Raw genomic sequence first — 21,347 nt, forward strand, 5'->3', positions numbered from 1 at the left:
CTTGAAGATGCAGACCTAACTCCAACTATGAGAAGCCTTGAGAGGTCCTTCTTGGTAAAGTGTTTTTTTTTTTAATTTTATTTTTAGAAGAAACAAACAACAACCCCCCCCCCACCCCCCCCCCCGCGGCATCAAAACAGCACATATGCACATTGACAGACTCATTAAGACACAACTAGAAGACCAGAGGTCACACTGAGATACATAGGCTTCTACTACACTTTACAAAATATCAGACAACAGCTAGCGTCTTATGAGCATTGGGCCAGCACCTACTCCTCACTGCATCTCCCCCGCGGCTCCGGGGATGACTCCATCCTCCTCCTCAGTGCCCGAACCCATTGCTGAGAATAACTCTCCACTCGTTCGCAAACAGTGTTTTAGATCCTCTTGCAGCATGTATAACTCGGATACTGAGAACTACTCGGTATCAATTGTTCTGGTGAATGTTATCAAACCTATATAGTGCAAGGGAATTATTACATTTGATTTGTTTCCCAAATGGTTTCCCACCCACTCCTACAAATGGGAATCCACTACAGAGGTTTAACATCACATAGATGTCACTACATCAAAATGACTGCTAATAAAGCCACTCCTGATAATATCACTACTTGTAAAGAGATAAAAACATGAGTGAGTTTAATAGTAACAGTTGACCAAAGGGTTTTTGTTTTATATTCAGAATTATAAATGGGGGCAGATTTAAGCAATGGATGTAGATTGGTTTGGTTATTGAGTAGACTTGGGGCCAGATTTTGAATTAATGCAATATTTATCGTCTCTGATAAAAAACGATACCATGGGGTATGTAATTTATCAGGTGCGATAAATAACACCTGTAAGAGTTCATGGGAGATAACATGCAGATTTTGGTGTTTAACACACTAAAACCCGCATAATGCGGTAAATACAATATGTTTTCTCCTGTTAAAACTTGGCAGGTTTGCCCTGTCGAAATTTAACAAGGATTGAGTTATTTATTATTGTACACCCAAGTATAAGCGTTAAGGGTTTGGTTAAGGGTTAATACACTTGACGTTGTGAACAGCGTACTTAAGGTAGAGGTATTGTGTAGTGGTGTTCTTACTACTATAATTTTGATGTTATACTATCTAGGTAGTTTTATTTCAATGGACTTGTATTCTTTTTAATGAGGTACCTCCGCCCCCCAAGTACAGAAAGAAGATCTCTATTTTTGGGAGACATGGCTTAAGCCGCTTGCCTATATATTATACTTTTTCTATATTACTCTCATAAAAGAAAAACTGAAACTCTGTCTCCTATAATATGGAGTGGATGGGTAAATTACTACAAGCTGAAAAAGATATCTTAGAACCTGGTTTGGAAGGGTCAAATACAGAGCCTGATACCCCATTTCTTTTAATTGGGGGGGGGACTGAAATCCTTCTCTTTTCATATGGTTTGGCTGGAAAACTGCTACAAACTGAAGGGGTTTATCTTTTAGTCTTCTTTAATATGGTTTTGCTGGAGCAACTACTAAAAACTAAAACCTCATCTTGTGTAATATGGCTTGGGTGGGGAACCTAACAAACAGAAATATTATCTTTTTTTACTATTGATTAGCTAAGGAAATACTTAAAACCAGAACATATAGGGATGCGCATTCAGGTGGGACGAACCTCGAGAATGGAATCATACAAAACCCGCCCTTTGGGATGAACACCGCATGAGCATCATTCTGTCTTTAACCAATCACTATTATCATGTAAAGCTGATGCCTTGTGGTGAAAGGATGGACAAATGGAGACGGTAGGGAGCGAGATTGCCAAAATGCGTGGTATACTCCATTACCTGGGTTGAAGAGGACGATCGCCCGCAGACAGCCCAGCTCCGTCTTGTCCATCTGCATGTCCCTCATCTTTGATACAAGCTCTGTGAGGACCCTGAGGAGGAAGAAGAGATGCTGACTCAGCATTGTGCATTTAAAGCTGCAAACTTTGGGTTGACAGATAACACGAAGTACAAGTTCCTTGCCCAAACTCTCAAAACAACAAGAAGGACCTGGCACCAGAGAATACATTTCTATTGGGTGATGGGCTACCATGACTATATACACACACCAGTGGTATATATCGGAGAAGTGGCAGCTCCATTGAGGCACAGAGAGTTTGATACCTAGGAAAATATTGTGCATAGAGGCTAGATACACATATAAAGTTGGCACATTGGTAGGAAGAATTTAGGGGTGAGGGCTGTTAGGGAGACAGACAGGAGGCATGAGTGTCTTTACTTTAGTTTAAAAAAATCTTTTCCATCGTGATACTGCACAATTATCTAGAACTTTAGAAGTAGTCTGAGAATATGCAAGATAGAATACCATTGAAACCGAATTTAAGGACCTTTAACCCCTCCCCTGCTGATGACGGAACCGCTCCGTCATCAGCTACAGTTGAGCTGTGCTGATGACGGAGCGGTTCCGTCATGGCCCAGTCGCCGCGCCTGCGCGGCGCTGATTTCGCGCCTGCGCGGGCGTTCTAATGAGCGGGGCGGGTCATGACAGAACCGCTCCGCCACCAGCATAGCTCAACCGCGGCTGGTGACGGACCCGTCACCAGCATGCGGCCGCCGCGCGGCCGCCCCACCCCTTTAGCACTGCGGCGGAATAGCCGCCGCAGCGAAGGGGTTAAGGAAAATTCAGGTGGACCAAAGTGGTTCTGCACTATTTTGGGGAACTACATTCCACAAGAATTCAAGTTTTTTGTAGGGGGCCTTCAGTCAATTGTACAATACAATATACCCTGAACTGGGCTAGAGGGGCTCCGGGCTGGATTGTGGGGCTCGACAACTACATAAAGAAGACAATCAAACTCAGGCGATAGTCAGGTGACAACAGAGCTGCATGCGCAACACAGTGTGTAGACGGACAGATCAATGTGGAACAAACCTGTCAAAGATGGCGCCCACCCCGGCGCTGTGCGCGCTGTTCCGATGTACATGGAGGCCGGTGGCGAGCAGGATTCCGTCTTTCACCGCTATCGACCGATGGGAAAACGAGGCGATTAAGAGCTCATTCCAGCCTACACAGAAAACCCAGCAACCAAGAAAACACCATGATTAGCATACCATGTGCAGTCAAGAGAATAAGAACATGTCAATATATCCGGAGAGCTCCCGGCATGCAGATCGATGCCAGAACAGTTCTGTGTGAAATGATAATTTCGAATAATTTATGTCACAATAGTTTTTATTGTTGTCCATCTCAGTTTTATCAAATCATGAGAGCTTGTCCGAAGCGGCCACAATTTGAACCTGCGATCTTTTCATGGGATACTTTAGTATAAATAAATAAATAAATAAATACTCGGATTTGTAGAGCGCAGCTTATCACACGCGAGGGTATCTAGGCGCTGCCCATAGGCACAGGGAGACTGAGTGATTTGCCCAGAATCACAGGATGTTGTGCGGATGCTGAGACTCGAACCTGGATCCCCAGCTCCGAAGTCGGCAGCTCTGGCCGTTATACCACATCCTCTATACTGAGGGCCTCTATGGTCAGGAAGAATGGTTTCCAAGCATGAATGTAAAAAAGCGTTCATGGAAAGCCTGCATCATGTGGTTTGCATTTAAAGAAAGTAGAAAATAGCTGTTAAGGTAGGTAATGGGTATTTAGGAGCTGTAGAACTAGTTCCGCGATATGCCATGTGCTATTATGTTCATTTAAGAGTTTGAGGAGCTATATCCTTGATTAGCCTGGTGTATTTATGTGCATGCCAAGAGAGCAAAGAAAAAATCATGGAGTGCCCATGTGTAGCAATGCTTAACAAGGTTCGAAAAGCGATCCCGGAGAGGCAAGGTGTCAGTATGTGCATTTAATGAGTGTGAAAAATGGATTACTGATATGTCAGGAGTTGCTATGTGCATTTGACTGATGCAGGGAGTAGGTTCTGGATAGGATGTGTGTGGGTATGTGCATTTAATGAATCTATAGAATAGATCTTGAATGGAGTAAGTGTTCTTATGTGTATAATGAGTGTTTAGAATAGATCATGGGTAGTCTAAGTATAGATATGTGCATTTAAAGAGTTCATGAAATAGATCTTGGATAGGCTATGTAGGTAACTACATTTAAGTGGCGCGGAGAGTAGATCTTGTATCTGGTATATGTGCATTTCATGACTGCATAGAACATATCCTGGCGATGCTGAGAAAGGGTTTGTATACTCAACAGGTTCAGAGAATCCATCCAGGATAGGCCGGTTAATCTACGAGCATTTCACTTGTCCTTTACTTACCACTTAAACAACACACAGTTCGTGTAAGTGGCCTACCCCTGGTAGCCGCCTCTTCCAGATGCTCTGGGCAGGTACATGTGCGCGACCTGCCTCCCAGCCATTCACCTTCTGTGTTATTGCAGTTCCATTACACAGTGACTGCACGAAGGGACACGTGCATCTCACTTAGATAAAGTCCAACACCCTGAATGTTTCATGAGCAGCTGCATGCTGGCCTCCCAGCACCCTGAATAATGCATTGAGCGACTGTTTTTAAACTATGTCAGGGGACCTGGTTCTGGGCTGCCACAATGAATGCAAGGGGCTCTGATTCATGACTCCATTTTCACATCTAGCTTTGCTCCACTTATCCTCAGACACGCCAACCTTTAGGCGAATAAACATGTCCATAAACTAGTAGACCACCACTCTCTCGCTTTCGCGCTCTCATTCGTGCAAGTTCTCTCTTTCTTTTTGACTTCACCAGAGTGACTCTCAAGTTTTCTAGGTCGTGATCTAACAAGAGGCAAAATTCATTTGTCATATTTTCATGCGTGTGATTAAGTAGAATGTGGCAACAACAGACATTTGTACATGTAACTTCATATCCTGAGTCTCAGAATCATGCTGTGGGGGTTCTACATTGTTAAAGAAAACTTATGAAAGGGGACGTTCTTGCCGTGGGGGGGTTGAGGGGTGAAGCTAGATTGTCAACGTTAGTGTAGGGACGAGAATGTGGGGGTGCGAGGTTAGGGTGGGGCCATTAAAAATCATTAATTGAACATCCACAAAGTGGTAAGTTTGTCAGAGTTCAAGATACATTTGCAGATGAATTCACTCCCTAGAAATAGATGAACATGGATCATGCCAGAGAAAGGATCTGGTGGCATTCCATGAAAGGAGTGGTCTGAACGACCCCACGTGTACTAGGTGCAATGCAACTGGACGCGGCATAGGGCGTATTATCACAATCCGATAAATGTTGCGGGTACTAATTCGGATTTATTCAGCTGTTACTCATGAAAAAGGTCCGCACACAAATTTGGCAGACTGAAGTGCGCCAGGAAATCTAATCGCTCGTTGATTCATTGTGGTACACTCTTTCTTCATTCCTAAAGTCAGAAATATACTCAGCAGGCAGGGAAACCCCCACGGCAGCACACCTACATCTTTTTCAAGCGCCCACAGTTCTTGCTTCAAAGATGAGGCACTGTGAGGCAGATTTACAAGCCATATGCGCCTCTTTTACCCCGCCGTTGTGTCACTTTTGTGACGCAGCGGCGGCGCAAAAAATGCACCATGTTGCGGGTATTTACAACGTGATGCATCTCTGAGATGCGTCTTGTTGTAAAGCCCTGCGCCATAATGAGGCGTTCTGGCGCAAGGGGGGTGGAGGGGCCTTCTGGCGCAGGAACGCCTCCTAAAAGTGTCTGAGTAAAATCTACGAGATTTCACTCAGTCACTTTTAGGCCAATGCTGCGTCAAAGCCCTGCGCCTGCTTGAAGCAGGCGTAAGGATTGACGCAGCATTGGAAGAATAGTCCCCCCAGAGCATTGCTGGACCTGCGTCGCGCTTGTGACGCAACTCCAGCAATGCGCCGCCTTAACGGCACAGATGCGTGACGCATCTGTCCTGTTTTTGCACCATGGTGCGCCGCATTGTAAATGCGGCGCATCATGGGTGGCGGAGCTGCAGCGCACAATTACTGGTGCATCCCTGCTAATTTGCAGGGATGCACCACTAATTGTAAATCTGCCCCAAAGTGCTTAAAGATGGGGAGAGGATGTGGACTTTGGAGCTGGGAAACCAAGATTCGAGCCGCGGGGTCGACTCCACATCCTGTGATTCTGGGCAATCACCTAATCTCCCCGCGCCTACCAAAAACAATGAATGTGTCCCTGTGTAAACGTAACTGGTGCTCATGTAAACCGCTCCAATACCTTCGGGTCGAGGGCGCGCCATATAAATCTGCAACAACAAAAAAGTTGGGCACATCAGAGATTCGGTACACGCTGCGCGCGCTCTTACCAGCCCGCAGCAGAATGACTTGATCGTCCAGAGGCAATTCAGAAAAGTGCGGGATCCTCTTTGCCCATTCGACTAAGGTGAAGAGCTGCTTGTCTGCGGCCTGGCAGATGTTGGTTACCGGGTCGTTCGGCTAAAAATAAACGCGCAAAAAGTTAATAGGTTTTATCTTTCCTGCGGGCACTTAGCAAAGGTGCATGGCATCAGCCCACAAGCAAAGCTGTGAGCTAATTCCAGGGCGACTCAACACCTACACCGAATGGCCACAGGGTGGCGCCAGAGCACAATAAATATTTTGAACCGCGCGTTAGCTCGCGATTTGAGAATTTTGTAGAGGGGCAGCAGTGTTACATTAACCTGGACTGCAGACAGTGTGGCATTCTCTATCGATCAGCCATTCTCTGGACCAAAATAATATGCAGACTGGTATGGAACGTATGGAATATTTAAAAAAAAGAAAACATGAGATAATCTGAGAAACCAAATGGAGAGATACTGGGGCATATTATCAAGCCTGTGAGCTAAAATTATCGCCGCTTTATCGGCCGAAAACGGCCGATAAAGCGGCGATAATGGGCTTGATAATATGCTCTGTGGAATTCCAATCGAAGCCCATGTTAGATGTCTTCACATCTAACATGTGCTTCGATTGGAATTCGATAGAGCATATTATCAAGCCCATTATCGCCGCTTTATCGGCCGTTTTCGGCCGATAAAGCGGCGGTAATTTTAGCGCACAGGCTTGATAATATGCCCCACAGTTCGAAAGGGGGAGTAAAGGAGGCAGAGGGGAAATTACACGAGGTAAACAAAAATTACGACAGATAAGGCAGAAAAGTTGAAACAAAACGACAGAAGGGGAACACTAGAGCACATGATAAAACAAAGAAAAACCTATGATGGACATAAAGAGAAATAAAATAAAAGAAAGCGCATTTTGAGGGATAAGAACAACATTTTAAAGCATAGGAATTATAGTAGCGTATTTTTAGTGCAAGTTTAATGAGTATAAACCGGAACAAACTACTTCCTGCAAAATAGTTCTCTGTGAGGGTTTAAAAGAGTCACTTGTTAAACTTTCACAGCTAAAATATAAACATAACCATTATTCCCCATTTCCAGTGGTAAGGCTTTTTGCCTCTCTTGGGCGAGCCCTGTCTGTTCCCTCTGGGTCCTGGGTGGGGACGGGGCTGTGAGTCTGCCTGCAGCTCCTGAGTCTCTCCCCCCATGGTGTTACAAGGTGAGGTGTTTCCAGAGCTGATAATATTGCTCCAGGGGTCACCAGTAGCTGCGAAGCCGTATGTTTTCTAATAGTGCAGCAGGAAACTCATAATGGGTCCCTAAATGTCTCACGGCAACCAGGTAAGGACATATCCATCAGAAGAAACAGATCTGACAGAGACTACACACGGTGCTGGTTTGCGAATTGGAGCCAGTGAGTGTTGGAAATGTGCCCTTTCTTGAGGATCACCCCAGATTCTAGCCCTATTTTTGTTAGTTTTAGAACTCTGTGCAGTTTACCCCTGCTAACCAGCAGTAAAGTGCTGGTGCTCCTACTTTCAAAATGGTAATAAATTGGTATACTAGATGCCATCATAGCTCACGAAGACACAATCACTATTGACCATATCCTTCCTGCTGACTGGTCAGACCACCATATCATTCTATTCCACATCAATCAGACATGCCTCCATCTACCCCGTACACAGGAATCCCCCCATTGGGTGAGAAATCTAAGACAGATCCCACTTGCCGACCTGGAAAAAAGGTTAACCTCACTCCTTCTCACCACTGCATGCGACCTTTCGATAACTGAACTCACCTCGCACTACAATGCAACAATGACTTCCATTCTCGACCTGATTGCCTCCTGGTAACAAAAAAACACCTGGACCATGTCTTCGAGATCTTGGTTCAACAATGACCTAAACTTGGAAAGAAGAAAAACTAAGAGCTGAAGAAAGACTCTGGAGAAACAACCCGACCATTATCCACCTCGACCTGCTCAAATTCGAACGAAGGGAATATAAAAAACACATCAAGAATGAAAAATCCTCATTCTTCTGTGATGCACCAAACAATGCCAAAACTCGACCAAAAGAACTCTTTAATATAATTAGACAACAAACTTCCAAGCCCCCCTCTTCCTCAGTGCAGGCCTCCAAAGAACTATGCAGCAACTTTGCCAATTTCTTTAATGAGAAGATCACCAAGATCTTGCTCTCCTAGGACGACAACCGCAGATTGCCCAACATAAGCCCACCCACCAGTAAAGAAGACCACAACCCACCCAGGCACCCCCCTCCCCCATCAACTGGAAATCTTTCGCTCCCATCTCAGAAGTAGAGATCATCAAATGGATTACCAGTTCCAAACCCTCATCACACTTCTCGGACCCTATCCCTGCGCAACACGTTAAGCAGCTCAAACTCACCCAAGACCCGCTCTGGACCAAGATTATAAATAGCTCCCTAAGTACCGGAGTCATGCCAGACTGTCTCAAAATTGGTCAAGTAACGCCACTACTAAAAAAAAACAGCCTCTGACCCCACCGATCTTAACAACTTCAGGCCTGTGTCCAATCTCCCATTTTTCGCCAAAATCTTGGAAAGATGTGTCCTCCTGCAACTAACCCAACACATCGAGAGCAACAACATCCTAGATCAATCAGGCTTCAGAAAAGGTTGCAGCACTGAGACAGCGATTTTGAATGTCATTGATGATGTTCATAAATCACTAGACACTGGTCGATGCTGTCTGCTCATTTTCATGGACTTATCAGCAGCCTTCGACGCGGTTGACCACAAACTGCTCATCAATGTACTGTGGGAAAGGGTCTGAGCGGATGAGGTGGTCCTACAGTGGTTTTCCTCCTTCCGTGCAGAACCGCACCCAAAGAATACAAATTGCAAAACTGCACATCAGACCTACGCCCTGTAAATAGGGGTGTTCCGCAAGGTTCAGTTCTCTCCCCATCACTATTCAACATCTACATGGAGCCTCTCTCAAAGATACTCAAAAATCTAACATCTCTTTCCACTTATATGCAGACGATACCCAGATCTACATAGAAATATCCTCCATTGATGACAATCAGAGACTAAACATCACCCTAAAAGAAATCCAACACTGGTTAACCCTCAACCACCTGAAACTCAACCAAGACAAGACGGACATCCTCATCATAGCCAACAAAGACCAGACCCCCCAAGTCACAGAATGGTTCAAAACCATTGACACTCTCAATTGCAGTCGCACCCTGGCAGACTCCGTAAAATCACTGGGAATCACTCTGGACCCAAACTTAGACATGGTCAAACACCTCAAGAACACCGATAAGAGCGCCTTTATTAACCAAAAACTGCTCAACAAAATAAAACCATTCATCCCTCCCATTGACCTCAAACAAGCTACTCAATCCCTGGTATTGCCCAGATTGGACTACGAGAATGTTACCCTGACAGGCACAGCAAAATCCAGCTGAGCTCCCCTCAGAACAACTTTAAATGCAGCAGCCAGGATGGTCACTGGAATAAAAAAATATGATCACATCTCTACTGCTTTCAGAGAGCTAAAATGGATCCCAACAGAAATGCGTGCCAGCTTCAGAACAGCCTGTCTCACACACAAAGCCCTGCACACTGGTAAACCTGCATACATGGCCTCTAACCTTAAAAGAGCCGGTCAGACTAGGAACCTCAGGAGTACTAACACTCTACTTCTCATTCTGCCAAAAACTCGCAAACAAAAAGCCACATCACGCTCCTTCTCTAGAAATGCGCCCATAATTTGGAACTCCATCCATATCAGGGCTAACCCCTCCTTTCCTAAAGTCAAAAGTCAGCTCAAAGATCTTTTTCTCAACCATCTCTCCCGAATTTGTACCTGGCGCTCTACATCGAACCTCGCACAGGGCAGCACACAATCACTTTATTAAGAGGACCTATACTTCACCTACCCCTTGTCTCATTCCTTTGTCCCGCCTCCCCGAACTGGATTCGTCACAAACTCAATGTGTTTCTTTTTTACTCTTTATGTTTGAACTGTACTCGGCACAAATCAATATGTTGTATTATTATCACTTCTTGTGTCTGATGGCATTCTGATACAATGTTGTAAAGCGCTCCGATACCTTCGGGTCTGGCTAGCGCTATATAAAAATCTAAAAATAAAGTCTACACTTGACTGGTTTATTTAATGACTTTAAGTCCTTAGTATAAGGTACCAAGTGTATCTACAGCCTATAAATTAAATGCTGCCTGTTGACTGCATCGTGGCATCCACTGCTGTGGCCCTGTAAAGCATGTCTCAAGGCCCACCATTGTAGCATGGCTGTGCAGTTGTAAAACTGCAAATTCAACCTGTCAAAATAACCCCTTTTGACATAAAAACCCTTTTTAACCCCTTCCCTGCTCATGCGAGCTCAGCTCGTCATGAGGCACACTGGAGCTGTGCTTATGACGAGCTGAGCTCGTCATGAATAAAGTAGAATAGCAATTTCCAGCACAGGATGGGAATTGCCTTAGCAGCCAAGGTGTTAAATATTAAGTCACCCGTAAGCAGGTTTTAATGCCAATAAGGCAGAGTGCATGGTATTTAAAAGTAGGGCGTGTAACAGTTTATGTTAAAGATGTATTTACAGTGAAATGGCCTACAAGCTATTTTCTCTATAGCAGGGTTGACTGTTTCATAGGAAAGCACTAGGATACAATATTAAGTTCAATAAATGTTATCTCCAGCTACGAAACTGCCACAGATTTTATGTTTGGACTTTTAAAAATATGTATTACTTGAAAGAGGTCTCCTCTGTCACAGGCAAATATCAGCTGACACTTGAGCAGGGCCATTCTTTAGTTTTGGCAGGCAGGCCCCAATCACAGTGGGTTTCTTTTTGACATTACAGTGTCAAAGCCTGTGTGGCTGGTCTGCTGGGTCAACATATAACATTTTTGGAATACTTCAAAGGAGGGAAACATAATGCTAAAACAATTTGTGTGTAACACTGTGGTTGGTAAAAACCCAGCTTTTGTTCTACCAGACTTCTGTCTCTGAGGATGTACGTTGTTACAACGCATGCCTTTACAACGCAGATTTTTCAACGCAAGTCATTACAACGACTTGCGTTGGGGGGTGCTGATAGTGAATAGTTTAATTTACTATTCCAACTCCAGTCCCCGTGGATAGTAGGGAAGGTGTTGGAGAGTAAATTAAACTATTCCCTATCCGAGAGCACCCCCCGGGCACAAGTCGTTGTAATGACTTGCGTTGAAAAACCTGCGTTCTAAAGGGACTGCGTGGTAAAAGTTGCGTCGTAAAGGATGTTTCCAATCTCTGAGGTTGTTGTGGGTACGGGACCTGTCGCAAACTGCATTTTAGAGTTAGGGGGAGGATACTAGCATTACCGTGATATACTCACCACACAGCCCCAGCCCTCAGAGCCCAATACTTTGGCCATCTTAAAAATGCCCAAAGTGGGTAGGGTTTACCCCATTTGTTAGGACCGCCTCAGGACTTATTCCCATCCACTAGCTTCTGCGAGGCATAAATGTGGCATCTCCAGACTCCCACTTTGGAACCCTCCTGAACCTGTGGAAGATCAGAAGAGGGCTGGACCTGCTGTCTCAGACCAGAGAAGAGCCCACAGGACTGGACAAGCTCTCCCTCTTGTACCTAGGACAAATAAGTGGACTCCGAGAGTCGTAAGGCTGGCCTCCTGTTTAAGCTAAAGGAATATAATAAGCTACACGAGGACTCTCTTTTCTTCCAACTGCTCAGATGTTCAATGGTAAATGGACTTGGACCGGATTTTGCTTGACATCCTTTGAGTCTCTGAGTGCCTCCCTTGAGTTCCTGGAGGGGTAGCTTTAGAAGTGTATTCCTGTGGTGGATTGGGACTTAAAGGACTAAAGTCAGAAGGTAAAATCTTTGACCAAGACAAACCAGGTTAATGTATCGGACATGCGCTCTACTGTGGTCAGAGACAAATTGCGTCTAGGACCTGGTCTACCATGACAACTGACTATCATTGGCACTTTGTGCTTATTGGCACTATTTCCACTTAATACTTAAACGAAATGTATCTCCAGTTCCCCTAACTGGATTGCTGTCATTTTGGTGTCATTTTGTTCCTTAAATTTGACTCTATTTTTCTAATTCGTTTGGCATTTTTTGGTTTTGCATTTTGACTTTGTTACTGTTTTAGTACTACATACATAGTTTATACATTGTCTCTAAGCCATCAGCTCTGTGCAATAGTTACTCGGGGGTGAGCTCAAGTTTATATAGTGTATACAGTGGCTCACCCTGACAAGGATTGTGATTATTACTTGAGGTAGGTACTTACCCCACTCAACAAATATTTCAATTTCTTACAGAGAGCATCGGTGCACTGGCTGCCTGAAGGCTATCCCTGCCTCCGACAATTTCCAGTCCCTGAACTGTGCACAGTAATCTTGCATCCGAGTTGAACTGGTCAGTTGCCCGTTTTCCCAGGTTGGAGATGTCTAGAGGGGTTTTAGTATTCACTGTTCTGTACAATTCTCCCCATTTGTTTTTCCTTTGTTGCTTCAATTCAGGTGCCATACCTTCCATACTTGTCAGTTTCTGGCGCTTTGAAACCATGTTCTAATGTCATAATTGAGACAAGGCTCATGCTCCTAGATTTTCATATCCCTCTGCAAGCTGTCTGGCAGATGCATGAGTCTGACTACTAAATCCTCCCACACATTTTTCTGGAACAATAATGTTTGTTGGTAAACTTTTATTGTCTGTACAGCTGTTTCCTCCAAGCACCTAGACACGATCTGGCCACTCACTGAGTCCAACTTTGTGGCTTACGGGCAAGCTCACAGTCACGGCCAGCAATGGGCAGGGCTTCCAATCTGTGGGCTGTTGAAGGAAGGGTAGATGCTTGTTGCAGCACTCAACACATTAACCCGTTGCGTGCTCATTACGAGCTCAGCTCGTCATGAGGCACGGTTGAGCTGCACTCATGACGAGCTGAGCTCGTCATGACCGTTGGAACGTTCACACGCGGGGATAATTTCCCCGCTGTGCTGAACGTTCGAAAACGGGTGTGGTCGTGACGAGCTCTGCTCGCCATGAGTGCAGCTCCACTGTGCCTCATGACGAGCCGAGCTCGTCACAAGCACAGCGGCGATGCGCGCAGCTCCCCCCCCCCCCCCGCACAGCAGGTGAAAACCCCCCGCAGCGAAGGGGTTAAAAAGGATCCGCTAGCTAAGCTATCAGAATTGGGACATCACGCCGTATCAGGGTATCAAAGCAGAGGCATTTGTTGCCCAAATGAGGTAGCCTGATGGACAGATGACTACAGCTCACAGAACTCAATCAACTGTTTCTTTTATTAATTAAAGCATGGGCTGGAAATACGCTCTGGCAGTTGCTTGGTGTCAAATGGCTGCCCACATAGGGTGGCTCAAGCAACCCACACGCTTGTTGTGGATATGATTCTGATGGATAGGCCTTGACAACATTAATTTTGGCATGTCAAAAAGTACTGGGTAACCCCTTAGAACCCCTTAGATGCCGGAGGCTTGTTAACTGCTTTACAGCTCCATCCTGATGAAGGCTTGATATAATCATCCTTGAGCAACAACACATCGATGCTACTAAAACACATCATTCAGCATGTGGACTAAATATGCACACACAACGACCCGACTATATGAATTGCAATTATTCACATCAGATAAACCATCCTGTAAATTGAATTAACTTTGCATCTCGTACTTTAAATGATGTGTGTTTATAAAGATAAATGATATATATATATATATATATATATATATAAAGTAAATTCGGACACTTTAACCACCGCTCTGCCCCAGTTCTCACAAATAAATTTCATCATAGAACAAAAGTGCAAAACACTTTAGGCACTTGTGACCTGTCTTGGTGACTAACCCTCAGTTATTAGGAAAGAAACAAAATACTAAACTGAATCAGAGAGCAGAGAGAGAGAGAGAGAGAGAGAGCAGAAATGTCTCCCTGAGACACGTCCGCTATAGCAAAATCTTGGTTTTACAACCAGGTCTGTTGTTTGCTGGGCACTTAGATTTATTTTAAGTCCAGTGCCAAGCGAGGCAAGAGAGTACAGCAATGCTGTTTACATTTTTTTTACAAATGAACCATTCTGCTGTTTTTGTAAATTGGTGACATTAAAATTTAGAATTAGTGTGGAATTGGAAACATGGGGGGCTGGTCCATATTCACCAATGGTCATAACAGCTCTAAATACCTGGACTTAGATAATAGTTGAAATGGGCAGAAATGGTACCTGCCTCATGGCAGTGTACTTGAGGATTGCTTTTCAATGAACTAAGCTTGGCCCTCTCCCTTACACATCTACAAGAAGGGCCTCTAATCTGAATGATACCAACGTTGACAGGCCCTTGCACTCTGACGATGCAGCGGCCTACGTCATAACTCCAGGGAGTCTTCAGAAGCTGCTGTGCACACAGTTTTATACGAAATCAACTTAATGCTGCAAAGCCAAACGTGTTGGTACAACTAGGAATGCATGTGAGAATGAACCATGGTTCTATTAGAGGAGCTTTAAGAGCAAGGTCCCTTGCATTACTACTTGGGTGGCATGTATGTTCAAGCTTTCGATTAGACTCATCCTGTAAAATCTGGATTAGCAAAGCTCAGTGCTAACAGCAGAGTCTGTTCTGATTCAGCCTTTTGTATGCTGGGAGTAAGCCTCTGAATCTTGCATCCTTTTGTTTTAAAACTGTATTTAATTATGGGCTGCCTGTACATCATTTTACACAGTTAGGTAAGGCATTAAATGCTCTCCTGACCCCACGAACCCAGCTATGTACAATGCAGTATACACATTCGCTTCTGTAATTCATGTATTTTGCACCATTTGCTTGAAACTCAAGAACCATGATTTCTAAAGAACGTCACACCACACAATGCACCAAACAGAAACTTGCAGTCAGCGAAAGCTCCATGCAGCCCTGGTGTGCACTCCAGTTTTGAACACTTTGGGTACTTTTGGTATCATAGAATACCACGTATTACATAAATTGTGCAGGAGTACATAGGAGCATTCCCTCTTTATCTTGGGGCTTAACCACTCACAAATCAGGGTAGGTCTTTGCACTCCATCCACATTACAAATGCAGAGGTAAAGAAGCTGTCGGGAATCCCACCAATTGTACCCCACAGACTGCACTCCACATAGGAAGTGGTGCACCACCAGTTTGCGCCCATGGGGTGCTCCTTAGGAGGCTTGGCCAGGGGTCCCAGGGAACTCCAAGCATCCCTCCGCTGGTTGATTTACTCACACACTGCACCCTCCTTGAACCTGAGGCCGGGTCCGCCAACTGCATTGGAAACTGGGCCGGCGGTTTCAAAGTGCTGCTTCTCTCCCTTAGTCAGAAATACATAAATTAATTCTCTCCTTTCTCTGGTATGTCTTGTATGATGCTGTACAATTATGCACCCTTCCCCCATTGTGATTGCAGGCTTCTGTTTCCTGGTGGTCTCTGTCCTCCTATATTCTCTACAACCTATGCTTGCTGGCCAATGGTTGTTGGGTCCCCAGTGGTAGCCCAACCTCTATGTGGCATCTCTGAGGATGGGATTGTCTGTTGGTCACTCTGGACAGCTTTATCTTTAGTATGCTGGACTGCATCACTAACCAACAGGGTGGACACGTGTAAAGGCCAACGTATGCCCAAAGGCAGCATGGCACGGACACTAACCCAAAAGCACAGAGAGCAGGCGCATCAACGGAAGGGATAAGTATGACCTCAACGCGTTCGGCTTCAGGCTAAGGTGCTCCAGTGTTCCTTCCTGTCTCATCTCGGGTTCTCTATAGGATGTTGTCTTCCATAGAATGCCTGGTGTATTGCTCCTCTATTCCACAGTAATGTTGAATGGTCTCTGTTCACAAGAGACAGCAGTTTGAGAGCACCAACGTGCCTATGGCAAGCCACCCATCTATACCACCTCCGCCAGGCCTTCAGCTGGGTGTCCTTCCCATGCTCCAGAAATCAGCACCAGAGCAAAACTGCTGAGAAGCAGCAGCCAGGGTTCTCAGGGAAGGGGGTTCCACCACATCAACCCGCCAGCTGTGTGTTTCGGTACCAAGTACCCCAGGTTCCACACCTATGTTTAGTTGGGAGGTCGACAGAACGCATCCTCGCTAGACACCAGCTTGGCCATCCTTGGGCTCGAGCACTGCCCGATCCCAAAAGGCATCAAAAGGCGCAGCAGAGAACATAATAAATTAGTCACAAAACTTTTACCCCTACACATACCATGTTATACAAGAGGTGGAAAAGTGCAACGAAGGGAGGTTGGGGAAGGAATGGCTGGACATGGGTATGGCGAAGAGTGGGCAAAAGCATCAAACAAGTCAATCAATGCAGCCTCTCCATGCATCATCCTTGCTGATAAGCAAGCTTCCTGGAGGAGGCAGCAGCTCGAGCTGTCACTCAGAAGAGACAACTTCTTTGTAAGCCATTCTATGCTTTTGATTCCAAGAGAGGATCACAAAACACGATGGAAAAAAGATTAACAAGGAGATGGCTGGTATTACTGCAGTGACATATGCTCCCTCAACAGAAGTAGCCCCTGGTAGCACTAATGAAGCATTCTTTCTGTTGAACTAAATTAAAAACGAAGAAAATATGGCACCACTCACCGAGCTGGGGTTCAATCCCATGTTCGCCTCAATGTAAGTTTCTGTCTTTGGCTCCACAGCGAGCTCAGCTTCCAAAATCTTCTCCACCGGCATTTCTTCGTTGGCACCACTCGTGGACTCCACCTCGTTCTCGCCTCGATCTTTCCCCCTCTGCCGCTCCTCCTGAACAGCTGCATCAAACAAAGAGAAAGATGGCGTGAGCAGCGGTGGTCAGACACCTACTGAGCACAGCAGCACATCACTGGAAGCGACTGGACCTCCAGTACAGATAAGTGAGTCAATAACAGCCAAAGGACCAATAGAATCGAACAGCGACTCGTCTGACAGCAAAGGCATCAACAAAACAGAGCAGTGAATGAAGAACAATTTGGGCACACACAGAGGAATCCAACATGTCATTGGCTACCTAGGCACCCACAGGACTATCTGGCATGTCATTGGTTACCTAGGCACTTAGAGGGTAATCCAGCATGTCATTGGCTACCTAGACACCTAGAGGTTAACCCGGGACCTTGTTGGCTGGCTAGGCATTAAGAGGTCAATACAGCGGGAAACATCCTTTAAGATGAAGCCGGAATAAAGCTGTGCCTTCACAGCGCCAGCAACGGAACAAATGCGTCTTTACCATGCATTTGTTCTCCAAGCAAGTCATTACAATGCCTTGCTTTAGGGGGCGCAATGGTGGAGTGGTGTTGGAATTAAAGTCCGAAACCTTCCCTACTGTTGCGCCGGCTGGAGTTGGAATAGTAAATTAAACTATTCCATTATCCAGCGCCCCACTAAGACAAGTTGTTAAAACGACTTACGTGCTAAAGATGCATTTGTTCAAATGACGGAGTTCCCCAAGCATGCGTGGAAAACTAATGCAAAATTCCATTACAATATAGTATCTCATTGGCTGCTTAGGCACCAAGATGGCAAACCGGCATCTCACTGGCTGCCAAGGCACCTATTACACCCACAGTGCAATCCAGCATGTCACTGGCTGCCTAGGCAACTAGAGAGCAGAGGAGTAAGTCTGAGCTACTACAAGCACCTCCAGAAGCTTGCGCTGAAGTCAAGAACGGACTGGGCACCTACAAAGCAGAGTAGCGAGTCAAGTGAAGCCCAGCCATTAACTGAGCTGAGGGGTCAAGTCCAGGCAGGCCCAGACAGAGCTCAGCTCTGAGTTAAGAGTGGTTCTGCCGCTAATAAATATCAGAAGTGAGTTACATGGCGACCAGGGACCTACAGTTCTATTCAGAACAAGCAGTGCTTTAAATGGGCCGGTACTGTCCGGTACGGAGTACCGGCACTTTTTTATTTTAGGAGGTAGAGTACTGGCACTTCTCAAGAGAAATGCTATACATTTAATTGGAGAGTACCGGTACTTCTCAGAAACAAGCAGGTACTCTGGTGCAGAGTTCCTCCACTTCTATTGTTCCATTTCTAGCACTGAGAACGAGTGTTCAATGTGTGCAGTTGAGTCGTAATTTATCGCTTTCCTTCTAAGTTCCCCAGTCTCAGGTGTTATATCGCACTGTGGTCCAAGCCCGCTTTAGGTCTGGGTCCCTGCCGAAGGAAGGAAAACATATCAATAAACTGCAGCACATCAGCCATCTCTGGGCGCCGCCTTCCTGCCTGATGGGAAACATGTTGAAAAGTATTGTGAACGATGCCTGGGTCCATGACACCGACCCGGCCCATCTAAGGATATTCTAACCCAATGGCCCTGCTCAAACACTTCCCTTGCCAGGATAGGCCTAAGGGTGGAGAGGGCGTTTGGTGGCCAACCTATCTCTCTGGCAAGAGTGACATTCTGGATTCCCTCTGTGGTCCAGAGTGTGGAATATGAAATGTATGGGTAACAGCGGCGTAACGCAAGTACCTGTGATGCAAGGGCGCCCCAAACCTTTCAGGAGACCAACAACCTTTCAAGAGCGGGCCCCATTTAGTCAAAGGAAAATGCATGTCTGTGAGATATGGGAGACTAATGGGGTTTATTCACATTCTGCAGGGGGGCCCCCATGTTTTTGTTGTTTTAGGCCACTGGTGGGTAACAGGAAAAGACACTTCTTAACCCTGTTTTTACATGCATGTAGCTCATTTGTTTCCTACTCCGCTCCTTCCTCTATTTCCATAGCCTTAAGCGACAGCTTACGCATGCGGATGTTTACAAAGGCGGCCACCAATCGCATGGAGATGTGTAATCAAGGGGTTTAATAGGAATGCTGGCTACAATGCATAACATGTAAGAGTCTACCGCGGTGAACACAAAAGCCACACCCGCTTCTAAAGCCCCAATCGGGTAGAACCATACCTGCTGTGCCACTAAGTTACCCCAAACCAGGTTCCAGCCCTGGTTCGACCAAATGTATGAATGATTTCACAACCACAAATAGCTCTTGTCGGAGAGAGGCTGATTACTCCAGTTTTGGGAAGCTGGCCAGCACATGCCTCCAAAAAAGTAGACATTAAAAACAGAGAATAACGAGGAAACATGTCAAATGTAAGAAATAATTAAGTCATTTAATTGCCAGACTTTCTGTCCCTTCTCACACTCTCCAAAAAAGACAATGTACTTTCACACTGGGCAAGCAAACCAGAGCTGGGAGCGGGCAGGGCTTGGGCATGCTGCCAGGTGGTACAGAACATCCTGACCCTGCACCACTGCTGGGACTGGAGGCCAACGCTCAGGACACAGCCCTGCTCCAGCTCCCTCCTCACTGGGAAGAGTTCAGCCAGAATCAACCACGAAAACAATTACTGTTGTTGTACTTATTAATTATGTTTATAATATTGCTATAAGATGAAAATAAGAAAAAGATGCAGAAAGTCAAAGAATAGTGAAAAAAGGGATGCTAGTTCTATAAAAGCTTCGACAGTGCTCACTTCTGCGGGTCAAATTGCATTAAAATTCACCAAAAGGTGCTCTAAAAGTATAGGATCCCCCACACCTGTATTTTTTCTGTGCAATAGTGACTAACAAAATATTTGAGGAAAAAATGAGTGGGGCTTAGGCGCCATCAATACAATGTCCCAACCGGGTAAGAACAGCAGTTTAAGGACATATCGGAACATTAGTTCAGTATGATTAATGAAAAGATGCTTTAGTCAGGCTTTATTTTGCACACAATGTCTAGACCGGATATTGGTGCAATTTTGTAATGGGGGCATTAGCCCAAAAACTAACACAGGGCAAAACCGGTACCGCTGTGGTCTGAATACAGCGGCAGTGTTATTCCCCATTTGCCTCCCACAGCAGGGCTGCACTGTGAATGCCCTGTATTGGTTGTGCGTTTCGCACCATGTTACAATACTAGTGGTCCTTGGTGTGTGTTTTAATGTTTGCACCTGCCAGTGTCAATGGTTCATCATCCCTGGCAGCTAGCTGTCTGTCTCAATTCTGCAACAAAATAATGAGAAAACATATTTCCAGTCGTAAACTGCTGTACAAAGTTAGCCTTACACTGACAGACGGGTACAGGACATTTGCAGGTCCCACGGGTATATTCTGGGATGGTTAGTTCAGGTACAGGCTGCTTATCCTTCATTTTTTGTTGACTTTTGGCAATTATGGGCACAGGGTCACTGGTGGGCAGCACTCAGTCCCTTGTAATGAATCTTAAATGCTGACATGCATTAAGAAGACCCACTTTTTCTTTACATTTCCAGCAGATGTGAACAGATCACTGCTGCACTTGCGGCCATTATTTAAACAAGCATTTGCAATGCAATAGGTCTCGCAGCTGCGAGAGTTTAAGCTATTAGTATTGTAAGTAACCAACGTTTCCAATAGTGTACCTGCTTGATTCACATGTGAAAACTAATACAAACCCTATATAGCTATTTTAAGGAAGTGTACTTTTGTATTCACATCATAACACGTTACAACTTGTAACAAGCATTGACAAGGTCACACGTTATAATTTCTGAAAAGTGTTTATGGAGAATGTTTTTACTAACCGCAGGTATAGCAGGTGCAGCAGCAGTGCAACCTTTTCTAACACAATTCAAGTTGATGTGTTTAATGGGAGTGTGAGTATTTATGTGTGTGAGTGACAGAGTACACATGTACTAAAGACTGCAAGGTATACTGTGAGAATGAGTGTGAAAGTGTGTAAATCGGTATGTGAGAGAATGAGTGTCTGGGAGAGAATGTTCGTGTGTGTGAGTGCGTGTTTGTGTGCGAGTGTATGTGTGCTATGCTTCCAAGAGTGCTGCTGGTCTGGCATACTGGAGGCTATTCTTGCCTTACGGTCAAGGGCACTAATGGCATATGGATCAATGGTATTACCCATGGCAAAATGCAGGCCCTGACATCCGGCACATCATTCTTGGCATAAGAGACTTGGTACTCGTTTTTCGGGGGACGGCAGATGGCACAATGCTGACCCCTGTATACTGAAGGTAATTTTTGCACACAACCC

At 45.3% G+C, this 21,347-nt stretch overlaps 1 protein-coding gene across 3 annotated transcripts in view; it reads right to left on the minus strand.

Annotated features, from left to right (window-relative positions):
• Nucleotides 1-21,347, minus strand: part of RXRA (retinoid X receptor alpha) — a 474,620-nt gene that overhangs the window by 21,721 nt on the left and 431,552 nt on the right. For all 3 annotated transcript variants that reach the window (XM_086921055.1, XM_086921053.1, XM_086921054.1), the window contains 4 exons: nt 16,939-17,108; nt 6,264-6,393; nt 2,909-3,041; nt 1,816-1,907 (listed from right to left, as the gene is read on the minus strand). In XM_086921055.1, the coding sequence (XP_086777181.1) occupies nt 1,816-1,907; nt 2,909-3,041; nt 6,264-6,393; nt 16,939-17,108 (525 nt within the window). The remainder of the gene's footprint in view (nt 1-1,815; nt 1,908-2,908; nt 3,042-6,263; nt 6,394-16,938; nt 17,109-21,347) is intronic.

Source organism: Lissotriton vulgaris, chromosome 5 (genome assembly GCF_964263255.1).
Source record: "Lissotriton vulgaris chromosome 5, aLisVul1.2, whole genome shotgun sequence".
Taxonomy (NCBI): Eukaryota; Metazoa; Chordata; class Amphibia; order Caudata; family Salamandridae; genus Lissotriton; species Lissotriton vulgaris.